Source organism: Haemaphysalis longicornis, unplaced genomic scaffold, assembly GCF_048455015.1.
Source record: "Haemaphysalis longicornis isolate Haplotype H1 unplaced genomic scaffold, Haemaphysalis longicornis Haplotype H1 scaffold_7, whole genome shotgun sequence".
Taxonomy (NCBI): domain Eukaryota; kingdom Metazoa; phylum Arthropoda; class Arachnida; order Ixodida; family Ixodidae; genus Haemaphysalis; species Haemaphysalis longicornis.
The window spans coordinates 74158837-74176594 of NW_027526422.1; the positions used below are offsets into that span (position 1 = coordinate 74158837).

Consider the following 17758-nt stretch of genomic DNA (forward strand, 5'->3'; position numbering starts at 1 on the left):
AAGATTGTGTGTTGTCCTAAAAACATTGAAGAAAAGCAGCGCACGTAAGAAAAAGAATGTCCAGCGTGGCAGACAGAGCAGTTTATCGCATCGAAATATGTATTGATTGAGCGTCTATCGCAAAGTATAGACGATTTCATTGTTACGGGTTTCGGGGAAGAAAACAAAAGCCGTTTGCGAAAGCGTTCGTTCGATCAAAAGTAATCTGTGTGCTATGATAGACCTACCTGTAATTGCTTTAGATGGTTATAACAGCAGATCTTACAGAGATCCCAGCCCACAAACAGTGTTAGCCGGAAAACGTTTCTGTGAGGCTTCAAACATTGGAGTGCCATTTTCCTTTATCAAATGTGATGGCGAATCACACCTAGCGAAGACCAACGTAATTGCTTTTTATATCCTTCCACTCTGCATTATAAATTCTTTCTAAAACGAATTCGAACTCAGCTTTCCGAAATCACAGTGTCATATTGTAATTTACAGGGCACACGTGCCTTTTATGCCATTCGTTTACCTTCTTTTTTTTTTTTTACAGCGGATCTGTATATGGTTAGATTCCCACCAAACCTGCGTCCGTCGACAGAACCGCGTAGTAAAAGGATTTTTATCCCCCAGAGATAGCGTGAGATGCTCTGTAGCTCTCAATCTAATGTCGGTATCTCTGAAAAATATCATACTGAAACTGACTGCTAATACGACTATTCCATTCAGCCGAGTTTCATTAACTTCCCCATGATCAGTTAGTTCACAGCGAAGTTGCAAGCATTACAGATTTCCCGTCTGCTGTCAGTACATGGCCGTATATATACGGAGAGAGCATGGTTACACAAAACAGCTCAAGCCTTGTTTTATCGAAACTATTTCGAAACGAATTGTATGAGAATCAGCCGCTGATATCATACGACCCTAACCTTATGCCGAGTTTCGTTGACTTGTCGTAATCACGTAGTTCACGGCGAATTTTTAAACTTTGCCGTCTGCTGCTGTGCATACATGGACTTCTACGGAAAGGAAACAGACAGTCCCATAACAGCTTCGCTTGTCTTCCACTTTCATAGTATTGTAAGGGCTTTAAATATATTTTTTAGCTTTTGTGCTTACGGAGGGACGAAATACAAATATAGGATAGAGGCTCTGACCTATCGATCACTTTACGAATTAGTCGCGCCATAATTTGCGTAGCATTTGTTTATTTTTAAAGCAGGGAGATTCGAGAAGGTACATGAAACAGTACTGGGATGTTTATTTTTGTTACTCGTAGAAGTACTCCTTTGTCATTGTTAGGCCCGAGCTGTTACAGCAGCTAACAATTTCGAGAAGTGTGTTTGGTAATACTATGCGGTCATGTTTGGTAGATATATTGCTTTAAAAATTACACAGTCGTCCGCAAACATACATACGTCACGTAAAACTTCCCCTGTATACCTGTGACATGAAACAAAAAGGCGCCTCCGCTTTGAGGCTCCACATAAGCTGCAGGAAGCACGAAACTGTGAACAAGTTTACTGTTTGCTAGTTTTATTACCGTTTATTTTTATTTTATTTTTCGCGAAGGTTGAGGGTGAGAACTTTACGTACAATTTCTTACATTTTTTGTATGTGTTTTACGCGCCAAAGCTACCCGCAGGCCATGAAACGGGCCGTAGTGGAGGGCTCCGGATTAATTTTGATCACGAGTTTTTTTTTTTTTTTGTAAGTGAGCCTAAATATCGACACGCGAGCGTCTCTGTTGGTCTCTTCCTTCGGGGAAACTCCGCCGGCGCGGCCGGGATCGAACCCACGTCCTTAGGCTCAATGGCACAATATATCCAGCACCCGCCGCGGTGGCTCAGTGGCTAAGGCGTTGCGCTGCTGAGCACGAGGTCGCGGGTTCGATTCCCGGCCGCGGCGGCCGCTTTTCTGATGGAGGCGAAAAGCAAAAACGCCCGTCTGTACGAGATTTCGGCGCACGTTAAAGATCCCCAGGTGGTCAAAATTAATCCGGAGCCCTCCACTACGGCGCGCCTCATCGCCTACGTTGCGTCGGCGCGTTAAACCCTACAATCAATCAAACAATATATCCAGCGAATAGCTGAAAGGTTACCGAGGTGTTCTTAATAATTCTTAATATCTTCTTAAAATCTTCCTAATAACTTTTGCATGAGGCACTTCAACAAAGGTCTTTCATATATCCAGACACAGCAAGCACGTCCACCCGTGCGGACCCATTGAAAAGATCCGAGCTTTACATGCTTAAGCAATAGAGTCGTGGGCAGCGATACTGCCTGTCACTCAATGGTTAACGAAACGGCATACCGCCCGTCCGCGTGGCCTAATGGATAAGGCGTCTGACTTCGGATCAGAAGATTGCAGGTTCGAGTCCTGTCGCGGACGTTTTATTTCTTTTTTTTTTCGTTATGTCATTTTTTTACAGTTTGCTTCATCAATGAACTCCTGTTGTGCTTCCGCGCAGCATTTCAAGACACTTTTCAGCAAATGTAACTGGGCACAATTTATGCTTGCGTGATCTATAGCAGCACGATAGTCAATTAAACTGTCAAGTGATGCTACCACTAACTCTGCCTGTCAACACATGATCACCCCCGATGTTTATTTTGCTATTAGAGCAGCTCCGATGTCTGCGCCCCCCCCCCCCCCTTTCTGCGATCTCCCATTGCGATATCGCTGAATGAGAAATAACAGAAAGATAACAATCAGTGGGTCATCTTGGGGAGGAAATAGGCATCGCCATTTTTGTCAACTTCGAATTGGTTCGTTGTTTATGTTTAGCGTTCTTTTCTCCCCTTTTCTGTTAATTTTTTTTTTTTTTTACCTGATCGTCCTCCCTTTTGTAAAGAGCCTCACCGGCATGAAATCTTGCGTACGCCAGTAACTCAACGCCATGCCAATAAAAATGCTGGACGCGCGCAGAAGACGACGATTGCTAACTTTCCAACTAAATTTTTGACGTTGGAAACACCAGCGTCCAGGGCCATATACGTATGAAAAACAGAAGCGTCGAAATAATTCGCAATAACTGCCTTGGGAAACGGGAGCGGAGTAATAGCAGTAAACAATAGTTCATTTATTCGTTTATACAGCATTGTAATCTTGTACAAAGTTGAAAATATAAAGGAAAAAACAAAAAGCTGCTAAGAAGCAGCTTGACAGGGCTTCTGCACCGTTTTTGTCAGTGAAAAGAACAGCAGAAAAATGAATAGAAATGGTTTAACTATTACGGAAATTGGATAAAGAGCATAAAAGAATAATGTACACGTGTACGCATCTGACTACAAATAAAAATGCACAAAAGTAATCATATCTACACTCGGATATACATTTATAATAAGAAATAGGATACACACACATATATACATATATCCAACTGAAATATTATTTGTTTAATGAGCCGGAGCACTGAATACTCGGTGCAGTGGTAGGAACAACTGCACATCCATATAGGGGGGCAAAATACCGGATGGAAGAACAACAAGCAACCTGCGTATTAAAACATACAGCCATAGAAGTAATAGGTTTATGTAATAAACTAAAAGAAAACATTTTCGGTAGGCGAAAAGAAGAAAAACAAATTGCGTTATAGGAAATGTTTCAGGGAGAAATTCATACAAAAGAATATAATTGCGATATGCATAGCCGACAGACATTTATCAGTGTTTTAAAATTTTTCCCATTTCTATGACGTGCTCTTTCAATTTTCTGGTGGAGATAATATTTATGTCGACGTTTTGGTTTGATAAATTATTTAAGAGTCCTGACATACAGTACTCTACAATACAATGCATCACGATACAACCCAAAAATAATAATGCCGTTACATGTATCTGTTTTTAGAGGGATGACTGAAGAATTAAGGAGAAAGGAGATTCGTTACCGTATAACAGTTCCACGTGCGCTACGAACATAGCGAAATATTTGGAGACAAACTTTGCCCATCGGAGAAATATAAAAAGCGCGGAGGAAATAAATAAACTGCAAATAACAAGTATATAGTCTGGGCAAATTTCTTTTTAAATAAATTAACTCGCTGTTGTGACAGACTCTGCGATAAAAAATGACTGCCAATTTTGTTAAACAGAAAACATGGGAGGAGCTTTTTCGATAAAACGGATTCCATAAAACGTACGTACCCCCTTTGTCAAAATTGTCTAGGCCAATCCTAAGCCTTCTCGATCATACAGAATTCGGAGAATAAGCTTTACCTATGAATGTTACAGAAATATTTTATGACAGTAAGAAAGAAAGTCGTTTTCTCTAGCTTTCCGACATAAAACGTTTCAAACCCGCTCGGGATGTAAGCTTGTACATCGAATTTTTTGCGGCCTGTGCACTTTCGACTTGGCTTATAAAATTTTAACAAATACTGTGCGTCGATAAAACGGCGTTCGATAAACCATCCACACCCCCGACGTACAATTCGTGCGTAAAACGTGAACTTGGGTTTTAACAAATGCCACCTTTCCAGCATTCATGGTGCCTTCGTTTGTTGCAGGGCGACATTAAGAAGTCGCGGATACACGAGTAAGCACCGATTCGTATCTATCAGATCGCCGACATATGGTTTAAAATTTGACGCTCATACATTCGCACGATAGAAATATAGTAATTTCTGTGCCACTGGCTAACGCGTGTCGGATTTTTTCCCATGCAGTCATTTTTCTTGTCTTTTTTTTTAGAGATGAGCAATTGGCTTACCAAGGCATGTTTGCTTTCACAATCATCGCACTGTCAGGCAAGTACATCCTTTGTGTCAGCCGACGAAAGCTGGACTTACTGGTGCAAATGAGACAAGGGCATGCTTATCCCGACATGATGTCGTTGTCCCTCTAGTACTCTGTGTTCCCAGTGTACAGATTTTTCAGTCTTCAGTTGCTTGGGTGCTCTGCCCGAAACTTCACCTGAACACAGAAATTATCAAAATATAAATGATCAAAATGGGACCCATGACGCGTACTCTGGCAGGTCACCATAAGATTCGAGACATGATGAGCGTGTACGACATCTTAACTCGCATTAAATATTCTCAGGTAGCCTAAACTAATCTACAGGCCTCCAGGCGGCACGCCTCACAGTCCAGGTAGAGCTTTAATGAGGCAAATCCCGCTCTAAACATGATACATAGTCAAGTGTTCAGGGCATATCCCTTTCAGATGCTATGTACACAGCTGTGTACACTTCAATCTTGCAGTTTTTTTTTTTTACAAAAAGAAATACCAAAACTGACAGTTTTCACTAGTTTCGCATAATTTTGTATCTTTCGTCTTACAATAAAGATTTTAGGGTCATCTGGCGGCTAGTAAAAATAACACAACCGTAAACAAAATGGCGACGCACGCGACTGCTTCAGCGGGTGAGCTTTTTCAACTCTTTCTCCTCGTTTTCTCAAAAGACTTGAGGCCCTAAAAATATAGAAACAATGCATACCACACAAATATATACGTACGTGGAAATATTCAGCACTACTTGGCGCTCTTGGCCTCGGTGACGCTATGTATACAATTCTGTACATGACTGTAAAAAAAACTAAGATTGTGTTGGAGTCAGTAACCTGTGCCAATTCATTATTTGTGTGAGATACAGAGCATAGAAACCACAAAAAGAATTTGTATGGGGAAATAGCGAGCGGCGTCTGAAAGGGATACAGTCTACAGCGCACATTTGAGGGACCGAAAAAGCCCGTGCTGCGTCCATGCGAGTTTACTCAAAACGTATGTAGGTCATCACTTATCACCAAATCTCTTTTGCACGCAGCGATTAGTCATCAAAAGCAGGGCCACACAATTTTTGTGTAGCCGTCTGTCCTCCGTTCGAATTAACCGATAGCAAGCATTACGGAACTAAATGAAGGTTTAGCGCAGGCAAGACAAAGACAGTCACCCGACAGGACGACAACAGGACCAGACAGGACGGACGCTTCTCTCCTATCTGGTCACCGTTATTTTGTAGTCATATCCAACTCACCCAACAACGTGCACGTTTTATCATGAAACCGACTCGGGTTGAGAGACCTGTGTGTCGCGCATGCGCGGTATGATCATGGCAGGCGTGCTCAAGGTGCTGGAGAAGAGCTTCCACCTGCCGCACACGCTGGTGCTGTTCGTGCTGACGACTGGAAGCTCGTACGGCTACACGTTCACGGCCGACTTCCAGCGCATCGCGGCCGACGCCTCGCACAGCTTCAACGAGGCCCAGCTGCTGGTGATCTTCCTGCCTGCCCTCGCCTTCCACGCGACGCACGGCATCAACTTCTACGTGTTCCGCCGGTGCCTCTTCGAGATTCTGCTCTTCGCCGTCGGCACCACCGGTGAGCGAGAGATAGCTGCCGCGGAAGAGTAGGATAAGGGAGAGTTGCTCTGCTCCTTATCCTCCGCCCCCCGGCTCCAGTGGGGTGAGGACTTCTTAGGATAATGGGTGTGTGAGGATAATTTCTGAACGAGCAATGATCGTCCATTACGTACAGTCATGGACAAGTGACATGAGAACACGACATTATGGATCAGAACCCGCCAAATCAAGGAATATGATAGTGGAGGTAACAGCATGGCTCACTGGTGGTATGCTTGGGCAGACTCATTTTAAATCCTTGTTACTGTAATAAAGCCACGCGACAATTTCAATTGCACGTAAAGAAATCGCATTATTCTTGTATTCTGGTTCACACTTTCGTGTTCGCGTTTCATTGGCAATGATTTTACAACGTCAAGACCATTCTGATGGCTTGGTTCTTTCTTGCGGACCCATGCAGTCGCGGTGTAGAAAAAATTGGCCGCGTATCTGCTCCTTTCGTGGCAAATGACGTCAAAAGACGATAGTCTTTATCGGCTTTTGCGAAGTAAATGCCTCCCTTCGCTTTACCGCTCACCTGTCATGTTGTTCCTCTTGCGTCGCGCTCCTCCCAAGGTAAAGATGCCAAACGTTTGCTTAAATCATCTTAAATTTCCCGCGTTCCGCTGCTCCAAACCGGGTGTCTCGATGCGAACGCTGCCGTATCGCGAAGACGCGCGTTAATCGAGGCACCCTACTTCAACTTTTATAGAACCGCGTTTCCCTACTCCACGTGCGTTGCAAACAGAACGTGGAAACTATCTAGTGGAACCTTGCGTAACTGTTGCCGGTTGATTTCTTAAAATGGCACCAGAAGCTATAGTGGCGCGGGCGACAGCAGGCGACGGCGGAGTGAATTCTTTTTCTGCAGTTGATGAAGCATTTAATTTCGCAAAAGTCAAGCATGTTTGAATTTTTATAAAGGAACACTGCAAATATCACTTCTGTATTGATTTGTTGTCTCATATTTGCGTGATGTTTTGTTCTTCTTCAACAATGTTGACAAGTATGAACATTACACCGGACCAAGACGGGTAGATTTAGCTGTGACTATATAAGACTATTGCGCAGGCATTGTTTTGCTTTGGCCGGGTGGCTGAATCGAATCACAGACAGACAGACGGACAGACATACAGACATACAGACAGACCAAAATTTCTGGGTTTAAGTAGCCCAAGAAAGACTATCGTCTTTAAACAAAATTCCCCCGCATTTCCCCGAGGGGGAGAATGTGAAAGTGCGAATACACGGTTGTCGGCCCGCTTGCGGCGCTTGCGCTCGGCCCCCGCAGCCAACCGCCTCGCCGCCTTCTCTTCCATCTATTCCATCGGGTTTGTAGTATCACGTGTACACCACGCAGTTATCAAGCCGCTATAACGCCGCTGAGTCGCCAACGCACGCCGCTGACGACGTAGTTTGAATGCGTTAAAGATATAAGGCGCGTCAACGCTGATATCACCGTCGCGTCCGTGGCTTGATCGGTAGAGCGTCGCGCTGCGGCCGCAAAGTCCGCGGATCGAAACCTGGCGCCGGATGCTGTTTTTCTTTATAGAGGAGCACTGCGGACGCCGCCGACGCCGCCGCCGCCGACGCCGGCGGTGGATGGTTTGGGGTCGCTTATAAAGTGTATTCACACTTAAAATCCCGGGCCATCTCTACTAACGTGAAACCTGGGGAGGGGTGAAGCATGCAGTGCATAAGTGTATTCTTGGCGCCTTGGCGTAGAACGTTAGGGGGTAGAGGTATACAGCTGTGCTTGAAGCACGAAGCGTTTTAGCGCGAGGTGTTGGAAAACGAGTGTCCCGGTGTGTTTTAAATGCAGAGCATTTCTTTAACTCACGATGTCACCCGGCGTTGGCGTGCCTCGGCGTCCGCAACAGCCGTTCCAGGTGCGCCCTCTCCCCCACTCCTCCTCTCCCGCATCAGGCTACCCTCCTCGCTCTCAACAACATGTCCGCACCCCTCCCCCTACACTATATAAAAAAATAATACTTACCGGCGCCTGGTTTCCATCCCACGACCCTGCGGGCGGAACGCAAGGCACATGGTGCTCTACCCACTAGCTGCGCCACAAAGCCGACACAGAATTAAAGGCTACGAACGCGCCTTATATCCTTGACTCATTCAAACTACGTCAACAAGCTGCTGATACAACGCATACTCACTACCTGTGGGCGGAACGCGAGGTACATGGTGCTCTTCCCACTGCGCCACAAAATCGACACAGAATCAAAGGCCACGAACGCGCCTTATATCCTTGACTCATTCAAACTACGTCAAGAAACTGCTGATACAACGCATTCACTACCACCAACTCCCCAAACACTAAACGTTAACGCAATACACCCACCCCCTATGCGACGCATTTACTCGAGTCCCCCTCGCGGGGAGATGGGCCCTTTTTTAGTACGCGTTGCGTTCTAGCGCGAGGTGTAAATAAGTGCGGCGGTGTTTTAGTGCCGTGACTAGATGAGGCGACGACATGAGACGCCAGCAGCCCCAGCGCCCAATGGGTTTCGCCCCCCCCCCCCCCCCCGGTAGTTCTGGGGACACTGTAGATAACTTGTCACTGTAGGCTAGGAAGATTTTTATATACAGCATAAACAATAAAATACAACGAAATTATGAAAATGCAACCCAAGTGTAAAAGGGCACGGAAATGGGCTAGAGAACCTATTCGGATGGGATAGTTGTCAACGAGGTGAGGCTTTCTTTTCCGCTTTATGCGGTATTTCTTCGGAATATTATCTTATTTTCGGGAAAGCGAACAGATAGAGTAAAACGCAAATAAGATCGGCTCATTCCTGCTCGTCACATTTCCTACGAAACAGTGACATTTCTAAGGCTCAGTTCAGTGTTCTTTCGCTTCACTTACTCTAAAGAAACTTTGAACAGACAATGCCCTGTTTCTTTCTTTCTTGGAGCTCGATCTTCGTATTGCATTTGTCGCAAATTTCCAAAACTGTTTGTTCGGTAATCCGACTCTGCGGACTATCGAATTCGGCTCAGCTGCTGATTGGCACGCCTTCGTTTCTTATATACAATAGAACTCTGCAAAGCTGTCAGGCGATATCTGCGCTTTGTCTCCTTTCCTGTGCTTTATTCCGCGCAGGAAAAGAGGCAAACCTTAAATGGAGGATAGAAGCTGATCGGCTTAACCCCCTTCACCAGCGGTTTCTGATCGGCATTTGTTACCGATCTAACGAATATCGCATGATGTGTACGACAGACAGGCAGCAGCGTGTATCGTCGACTCGCAGTGATCAACACGTACCTAATGATGGAGTACAACCTGTCCATCATCAAGAGCCAGTTCGGCCGCCTTTGGCCCTTCATCCTGGGCGCGCTGCAGACGTGCACCGAGCGCGTCTCCGTCGCCGACAGCCTGCTCAACAAGGGTGAGTGCACGCGCCCTCTCCCTCCGAATTGCAAAAACGGATCTGAACGGAACGGGTTCCGTATTTCCCAAAACCGGTTATTCGCTCCAGGACCGACTTATGCCGGAACCCCTTCCGTTAACGTCCGTTTTGCAGCAGGGAGAGGAGGAAAACTTTTATTGATATCGGATAAGAGCGCTGTGAGTGGAGTCCTCAGTCCAGGACCCCAGTAGAGCTTGCTGCCGCCTTCGCCCTCTCGACGAGCCGAAGCTGGCGATCAGGATAAGAGCTCGCCAGCTCTCGCTCCCACTGCTCTGAAGTTGGACTTCGTGTTGTGTCTATGTTCTTATTATGTTGGCAAGCCCACACCATGTGATATAAGGTTGAGAACTCTCCACAGTGAGGGCAAGTGGATGTATACATTGTCGGGAATATAGCGTGAAGCTTGGTAGAGTGAGGAAAAGTATTGGTCTGTAGCTGCCTAAGTGAGTTTCCTTGCTCTTTTGTGGGGGATTTATGGCCTGGCGGATATATCTGTCGGGAAAGCCTATAATTTTGAGTGATGTCTCTGTATGTGACTAACGGCTGGTGGCCAAAAAATGTTTGAAACCTGTTTTGTTCTAGTTTCCAGTGCCTGTTTTTTTTTTTTTTTTTTCTTCTACACTCCAGTAGCTCGATTGATTTATTTCTGCAGCATAAAGGTCGTGGCATCGCGGGCAAACGAGCATCGCAACGGTCGGCCTTGAATGACGACCAGGTTGCCGACATTGCCCCTGTGACAGAGGCATCAGCTTTGAGTCCGAACAGTAGATGCGTTACATGCTCATTTCTAGTATTGCCGATTACAAAACTGTTTGATATCAAAGCCCGGTTGTCTCGTAACGGTCTTCTTCTTCATCCCGTAGGCAAGCACCCGATGATCGCCACCATCCTGAACGTGGAGACGCTCGTAAGCGCCATCCTCAGCTGGGACATGCTCAGCATCATCGTGCGCCAGATCCAGAACAACAAGCGTGAGTGGAAATGTCCGCGTGCATTTATTCCGCATATATTACTTCCGGAATGACGGCTTCCACTTTACCCAGGGCACCTGGGACAGCGCACGGTTTCTTTTTTATGTACATAATGCACCTGGTTGCGTGCTATGAAAACAGTGCAGACTTTTGCGCATGACATGATCTCGCGTCGCTTCCTGACTCCCCGACAAACCGTCAAATTTGCATTCTTTGAGCGTTTGAGTAGATTAAAACCCTTTGAGGCCCAATGTTTATCAAGAGCAAAAACTCGAATATTTTTCTCTCTCGCACTTTGTGAGGTTTTTTTTCCCCGACATTTAACACCACCTGTTGACAGACAAAGGTTCCCGGACCTTAAAAAATTAAAGAAGAGAGGGCAGAGTATTTTCGTGTGGTAAAAAAAAACTTCTTTACGCGTGTCAACTCGCATCGAGCCTGCGGGCTCAATGGGCTAGTGACAGGTAAGCGAAATTGTGCAATTTCGTTGTTATGACAAGTGATGGCAATACAAACTTTACGTTATTACCACCAGCCTATCTACGCCCACTGCAGTGCAAAGGCCTCTCCCATGGATCTCCATTTATCCCGGTCCTGTGCTACCTGCGACCAATTTATCCCCGCAAACTTCTTGATCTCATCTGCCCATCACCCTTTCTGCCACCCCCTGCCACGCTTGCCTTCTCTAGGGATCCACTCTGTTACCATTAATGACCAACAGTTATCTTTCCTTCGCATTACATGTCCTGCCCACGTCCATTTCTTGTTCTTAATTTCTACTAGTATTTCCTTAACACGCGTTTGTCCCCTGACCCACTCCACTCTCTTCTTGTCCTTTAATGTCCCACCTATCATCTTCCCTTCCATTTCTCGCTGAGTCGTCCTCAATTTAAGTTGAACCCTCTTACAAGTTTCCGCCCCGTAGGTGAGTACCGGTAGGATTCAGCTGTCATATACGTACTTTCTTATTCAGGGACAATGGTAGGCTGCCATTTATTATCTGAGAATGTCTCCCGTATGCACTACACCCCATTCTGATCCTTCTAATTATCTCTGTCTCATGGTTGGGATCCGGGATCACAACTTGGCATAAGTAGATATATTCACTCACCACTTCCACTGCCTCGCCACCTATCTCAAACCGCTGTGCTCTCCCGAGGTTATTGATCATTACTTTCGTTTTCTGCATATTATTTTCAGGCCCACGGTTCTACTCTTCATTGTCTTCACTTGAAGCATAAATCATGCTGATGAAGGTACCTGTCTTGTTCAACTGATGTATGGGTAGCCAGTGCCCAGTGTTTCCCAGTGCCCAGTGGGTCATTGTGTCCGTCCTAATGAACCTACTTTTTTCTGACTTTATATTTATGATGTCGGAAGCCATTTCAGTTCATAAAAATGTTTTCACAATCTTAAGCAAACAATTAAAGTCTTGGACATCAAATGGTTAAAGTCACTAATGAAAACCACGAGTTCGTAGCAGGGATTCCAACTTTTTTTTTTTTTGGTAGCTTCACGGACCCTTTTCCTGGCGCAGGCATCAGCGTCCTGCCTCTGGTTCTCGAGGTGAGCACGTCGGTGGTGCTGAGCTCGGCGGTGGGTTTTCTGGCGGCGCTGCTGGTGACGGCCACCCTCCGGCGCGCCAAGTACCACGCGCAGAGCATGGTGGTGTTCGTGGTTGCCTCGGCGTACGCCGTGTTCGCGGTGCTCAAGTACTTCGGCGGCTGCGGCATCCTGGGCATGGTCTTCTTCTGCGTGCTCATAAGCACCGACACCTTCATCACCACCACGGGGCTTCACGAGGAGCTCAAGAGGTAGCACCGCCAAGCAAGGCGCGCTTGCTCCGGACGGGCTTGGCGACACCGAATCGCTTCGCGGAGATCGAGGGCTCGTTTATTTTGTGGATTTGGCTGTAAATTTTCGCGGATCCTATCATCTAGCTTCGCAAGGCATTGTATGTTCTGCTTGCGCTGCTGAGCTGGAGGTCAGAGTTTTCATTCTCGGGCGTTCCTTCAGAGGAGGTGCGCAGAAAAGAACTTAAAAGGTCGTTCCACAAATTAAATCCGTCGCCTTCCGCGTGAAGGTACTATCTCTCATTTATAATGTGATTATTCATGTAATATTATCCTATTGTTTTTATTATTGTTTCCCTAATTATTATTTTTATTTTAGTGCACTTCAACACAATAGAGTCGCGTACGTACATTATTTCGCTGTGACAGCTGCGCCGCTGACGTCATTGATAACGCTGTGCCAACATTCAAAGCCGAGCTCTCTTCCCTCGCGACGCGAATCTCCAAGCTGAGGCATATACGCTCGCGTGTAAGTTTGAAAGTCGTTTCAACAAGGTAAATGTGGATGGTAGCGCTCGAGCGATGTTGGCGCTGCTTGTTTCTGCGCGCTAGCAGGCGACGCGCTTCTGGCGGCGTCAGACTTCGCGACCATCCACGGTGTTGCTTAGCAACGCGTTTTCTCGATGGCGCGTAATTTTTTCCCTTTACGAAATTGGTTGAGCGGATGACAAAACGGCATTGACTGGTAATGCTTTTTTTTTTGTTGCCGCCGTCAGCCGCTGCCGATGAATGCCGATGGGTTGACCCACTGACACATTCATTTACCGATGGCACGCGCCCTTGTAAAGCTACGTGCACACTACCGTCGAACTTGCCGTGCCGCCCTGCCTGCGGTGCGGCGCGACGCCGCTGGCGGATGACGGCAGGGCGGCTCGGCAAGTTCGACGCGAGTGTGCACGTTGCTTTAGGCTTCATACACCCACTACGTGGTGGCCTCGTAGGATCTTCAAATTGGAGACGACAAGCACACACTAACGTGCAAAGGTATGGCTTGTACTGCAGAAGGCGTCAACGCACCCCTCCACTGTTAGCAGCCATACGGGCAACTTGTTTGTTTTGGACAAAGGAACAAGAACGCGGCAAAAATCGGACATAAAATGTGTTCGCCCATCAATTCGTCTTTGTTCCGTCGCCTCAAACCCTGCGCGAATTTTCCCACCGAGGCAACAGCAGTAATGTATTTTGGGGACACCTAAGTCTTCTCACGCGCTTTGAAGCCCTGGCGTACTGTTGTGGCGGGTATATTTCATACCCGTCCGTATACGTTCGCACAACAGCCACGCTATTTTACTATGCTTAATTTATAATCCGTCTTAATCCATACTATACCACCTTAATCTATGTTAATTCACTAATTATATCTTAATCCATGGTAATATTAATCAAGCCGGGCTACTTTACCGTTTTTAATTTCTCTTAATTCAACTTAATTTAATCAATCTTCGCTATTTTACCATTTTTAGTTTATCTCTATCCATCTTAATTCATACTAATAGGCCTTAACCTATGTAACCCCACGTAATTCTATCGTTATCCTTCGTCACCTTAATCACTCTTATTCCACCTCATACCCTGCTTCATCCACCTTAATACGTCTTAATTCGCATTACTCCAACTGAATCCCATCTTACTAATGACAACTCTCAATCCCCAATAATTAACTCTACTATAACGACTAATCGTCTCATATACACGGATGGCATACGCCTTGGTTTTCTTTTGGCCTTGCTTGTGTGGCCCACTTGCGTTGTTGCGTCATTTTTTTTTCGCCGCCTGTGTACCTTTATCTTGCGGTGTTTTTTTGTGTTCCCACTTGTATCAATTGTTTATCTGTACTTTTTTTGCATTCTGTGTTGTAGAACCCCCCCCCCCCCCCACTATGTAATGCCCTGACGGGCCCTTAGGGTACTGAAATAAATAAATTAAATAAATAAATTTGTGTCGACGCCGCGGTCATTCTAAGTCAACCTTCAAATGAAGCATAAGTCATTTGAACATAAGTCTTAAACATAAGTCATAAACATAAGTCATATAGCAATGCCTTAGGAGGAATTGCTATAGACCTGCGGGTACGCATCCGCCAGTGTTGGGCACATGGGGCGACCTAGTGATTCCTCAACTATAGCGGGCGCCCCTGGCGCGGGCGCAGGTACTGGGAGGTGCTGCACGACATTAGCGAGGTGATATCGCTGCTGCTGTGCGCGCTCTACATCGGCGTCGAGATCACGCCCAACATCCAGGCCTCCGACATCGGCGCCTCCTTCCTCACCTACCTCGTCGCCCTCGCCTCCAGGTGAGCAGCTGCATGCGTTGTAGTTCGCACTAGATAAGGTATCAGAGTAGCGCCACTAAGGCACGCAAGTCAGCAACGGCGGTCATTTTGTCGTTCATCAGTGTTGTGATATTGCCGCTTCTACGGCCTCGCCGCTAACTTCGACCGGGTCGTTTGTTAACAAAACACTGCCGAAGATGCAGCAGCACGCCATCTTCGCGCACACTTCTGCTGCTAAAATGCTGTTACACGCGTTATCTTCGATTCGCGTTCGGAACGACGTCAGTCACGCGCAGCCGCAAAGCAGGGAGGACCATAGGGTTTCTTAGTAAGTATACTAGAGAGGAAACTGCACCTACGAATTTATGGGTTTCCTTGATTTACCAGTCCTGGACGGTCCGCGGGCAGTCCAAGGACTACATCCGGACCGGCTCCCATAGGAATACATGGGAAAATCGAGTGCCGTATCGCGTCTCGGGCAGTCCGCGGACGATCCGGGACTGATAATCGAGGAGGCCCTATCATAGAGAAAGAAATGACCCTATGTCGTCGTGGGGGGGTTATGGGAAGACCACAGCTTCTGGCTTGGGCTTGGCATGATAATTGGATTCTTCAGTGGCTTTTTGGATTTACTTTCTTCGCTATGCATTAACACGTCTACGAGCTACGAGGTAGCCGAAATGTTCTCTGTTCTGTGGTTGCCGTTAGCCGTGGCAACTGGGTGCGCGGTGAAAGAGCAGGCAGTACGTGATCGTACCTAACGTTGGTCATGCCGCAGTTGAAGGAACGTAAGACTGAGCGGGTAATATGCCGTCGCGAAAGTTGTAGCTGACGAAAAAAAAAAGAAACCAAACGTATTTCGACGAAGACCAGATAGAACAGATACGCGCGCCTGCGACGGTCCATATCTTGTCTTCGCCCACGACTGCTTAATAACACCACGCTTTCCTTTTTCTTCAAGTATGAACCAACGCGCTCAGAAACAAGTTTTGTTAAACTGTAGCTGACGGTCGGTGCACCGGTTCGCCACGAAGACGACGTTTTCATAGGCACGCTCAAAAACATTTCCAAGCTCTTCAAACAACTTATTTGAAATAATGGTAAAACTAATAAAATAAGAGTCTCTAATAAGTTTCTCACAAAATACTAACATTGTCGTTAACTACCAGCTTCGCCTGCAGAATAGTAGGCACAACCGTTCCTGCAGATATACGTTTTACTGCTTTTTTTTCTTATCTTTAAAACAGCCTGTTTAATTTTCCACTTATATAATTCCATAGCATTCTTTGCGTTTTTTGTGTCACTGTGTTCGAATATACAGCCACTAAAACGTTTCAATCCAAGCCAATGATACTTGGCGAGTGCATGGTATAATGGCGGCCCATGACGGCACAGACGGCTTTGATGTGAGCCGCATAGACGCTAGCGCCGGATTCCTCTCTAGTGTATATTGTAAGAAACTCTGTGGGAAGGACAACCAAAGACTACCACACTTGGCCGACTGGAAACGCATAAGCAACAAAATCGGGGCGCCCATGAACCGCCGCAGTGTCAACAAATGTCACGTGATGCAAACTGACCAATGATCATGGCGGTGGCACAGAACAATAGCAGAAAAGAGTGCCGGTACTCCGTAACCTTATCTAGTGACACTGTAGCTCGCACCTGCTGCCGTTTAATGGACACCGCCGTGGAAAATCAACAAAGTTTGCCCTAATTTCCTGCGCCGCGGCGTTTATAAGAACTCATTGTGGGCACCCACATCCCACCGGTATTACGTGGTGGTTTGATGGAAAGCGCGGCTAGAATTCTTGGTTTTAATTCTCAGCCCGCAGCTGGAGGAATAGATGCTACATTCTCGTAATGTTCCAGAAGTAACCGGAGGTTGCCACTGGCCGCTACTACTGTCCTCCTTGCCTTCCTGTCGCGTACGAATAATTTGCGAAGTACGGATTGGTGTTTACTTTCCATAAGCCGGAACAGGGGATAGGAAAGAGCGTACGAACCGGCTACCGCCCATATGGCACTGGACTCGAACAATACTTCGCTGTCGCTATAGTTGTATACCCAGCCTATTTTCTCTCTCTACCCAAATTATGAGTATTAGTTTCTTCTTGCGCCTAAGCTTTATTTATCTCTGCAATTCGTCCGGAATCTCCATTGATTCCCTAGTTTGTATATGTGAACGAACGGAAATGACATACGGTTTGGGAGCGCCAACCGCAGAAGATCGTGCGAAAGCAGCGAAGTATATTCTAAATATTTCATCACATTATAGAAGCGTGAAAAGAAAAGTCTTATTTGATGTAGTGTATAGCCTTGTACTTCGTGACCCCAAATCATTTCCGTAAACTCTTCCAGCCACTACTGACATTCTTATCATGCATCTTGAATCACCGTTTGCACTGAGGGTCAAGATATGCACAGTCTTGTCAGAAATATCCAGGCCATGCCAGTAGTACATAGGCCGCGAAGAGTTCAACATAAAAGCTATCCTCTAGCTGAGACATAACTGTTCTATGGCAAAAAAGGCTGGCGAAAGCACTACAATTTTTTTGCTTTAATCAAACATTCGGTCAAGCTTGAAGGTTAAACTTTGGTTTGGAATTCTTGGCGTGTCCTAAAAACTTTTTGACAAAATAGATTTATAGCAGAGCGAGAAACAGGTCCCGCTACGTAACCGGTAGCCGACCGGAGCCACTGCGCGTGCTCAGAGGGGGAGAGACCGGCTGGGCGCATGCGGAGGTGCACCGGCCGTGTACCGGGCGCCGTACAGGAGCCGGTTCTGCGCTCTTCTATAAATCTCCAAATCGAGTGCGTGCGTGTGTCCTTTAATCAAATAGTAATTCGGTCAAGCTTGAAGGCTACACTTATTTCATGAATCCTTGGCGTGGCCTAGAAACTTTTTACAAAGACTGTAGG

General features: G+C 46.3%; 1 protein-coding gene and 1 non-coding gene across 2 annotated transcripts in view; both read left to right on the plus strand.

The window, feature by feature from the left end:
* Positions 1-2300: 2300 nt before the first annotated feature.
* Trnar-ucg (transfer RNA arginine (anticodon UCG)) lies at positions 2301-2373 on the plus strand. Its single transcript has one exon. It is a non-coding gene; the product is annotated as a tRNA-Arg (tRNA).
* Positions 2374-6033: 3660 nt separating this feature from the next.
* Positions 6034-17758, plus strand: part of LOC144146356 (uncharacterized) — a 31812-nt gene continuing 20087 nt past the window's right edge. Inside the window, exons 1-5 of the mRNA XM_077678312.1 lie at positions 6034-6301; positions 9582-9719; positions 10604-10711; positions 12249-12525; positions 14714-14857. Of these exons, the coding sequence (XP_077534438.1) occupies positions 6034-6301; positions 9582-9719; positions 10604-10711; positions 12249-12525; positions 14714-14857 (935 nt within the window). The remainder of the gene's footprint in view (positions 6302-9581; positions 9720-10603; positions 10712-12248; positions 12526-14713; positions 14858-17758) is intronic.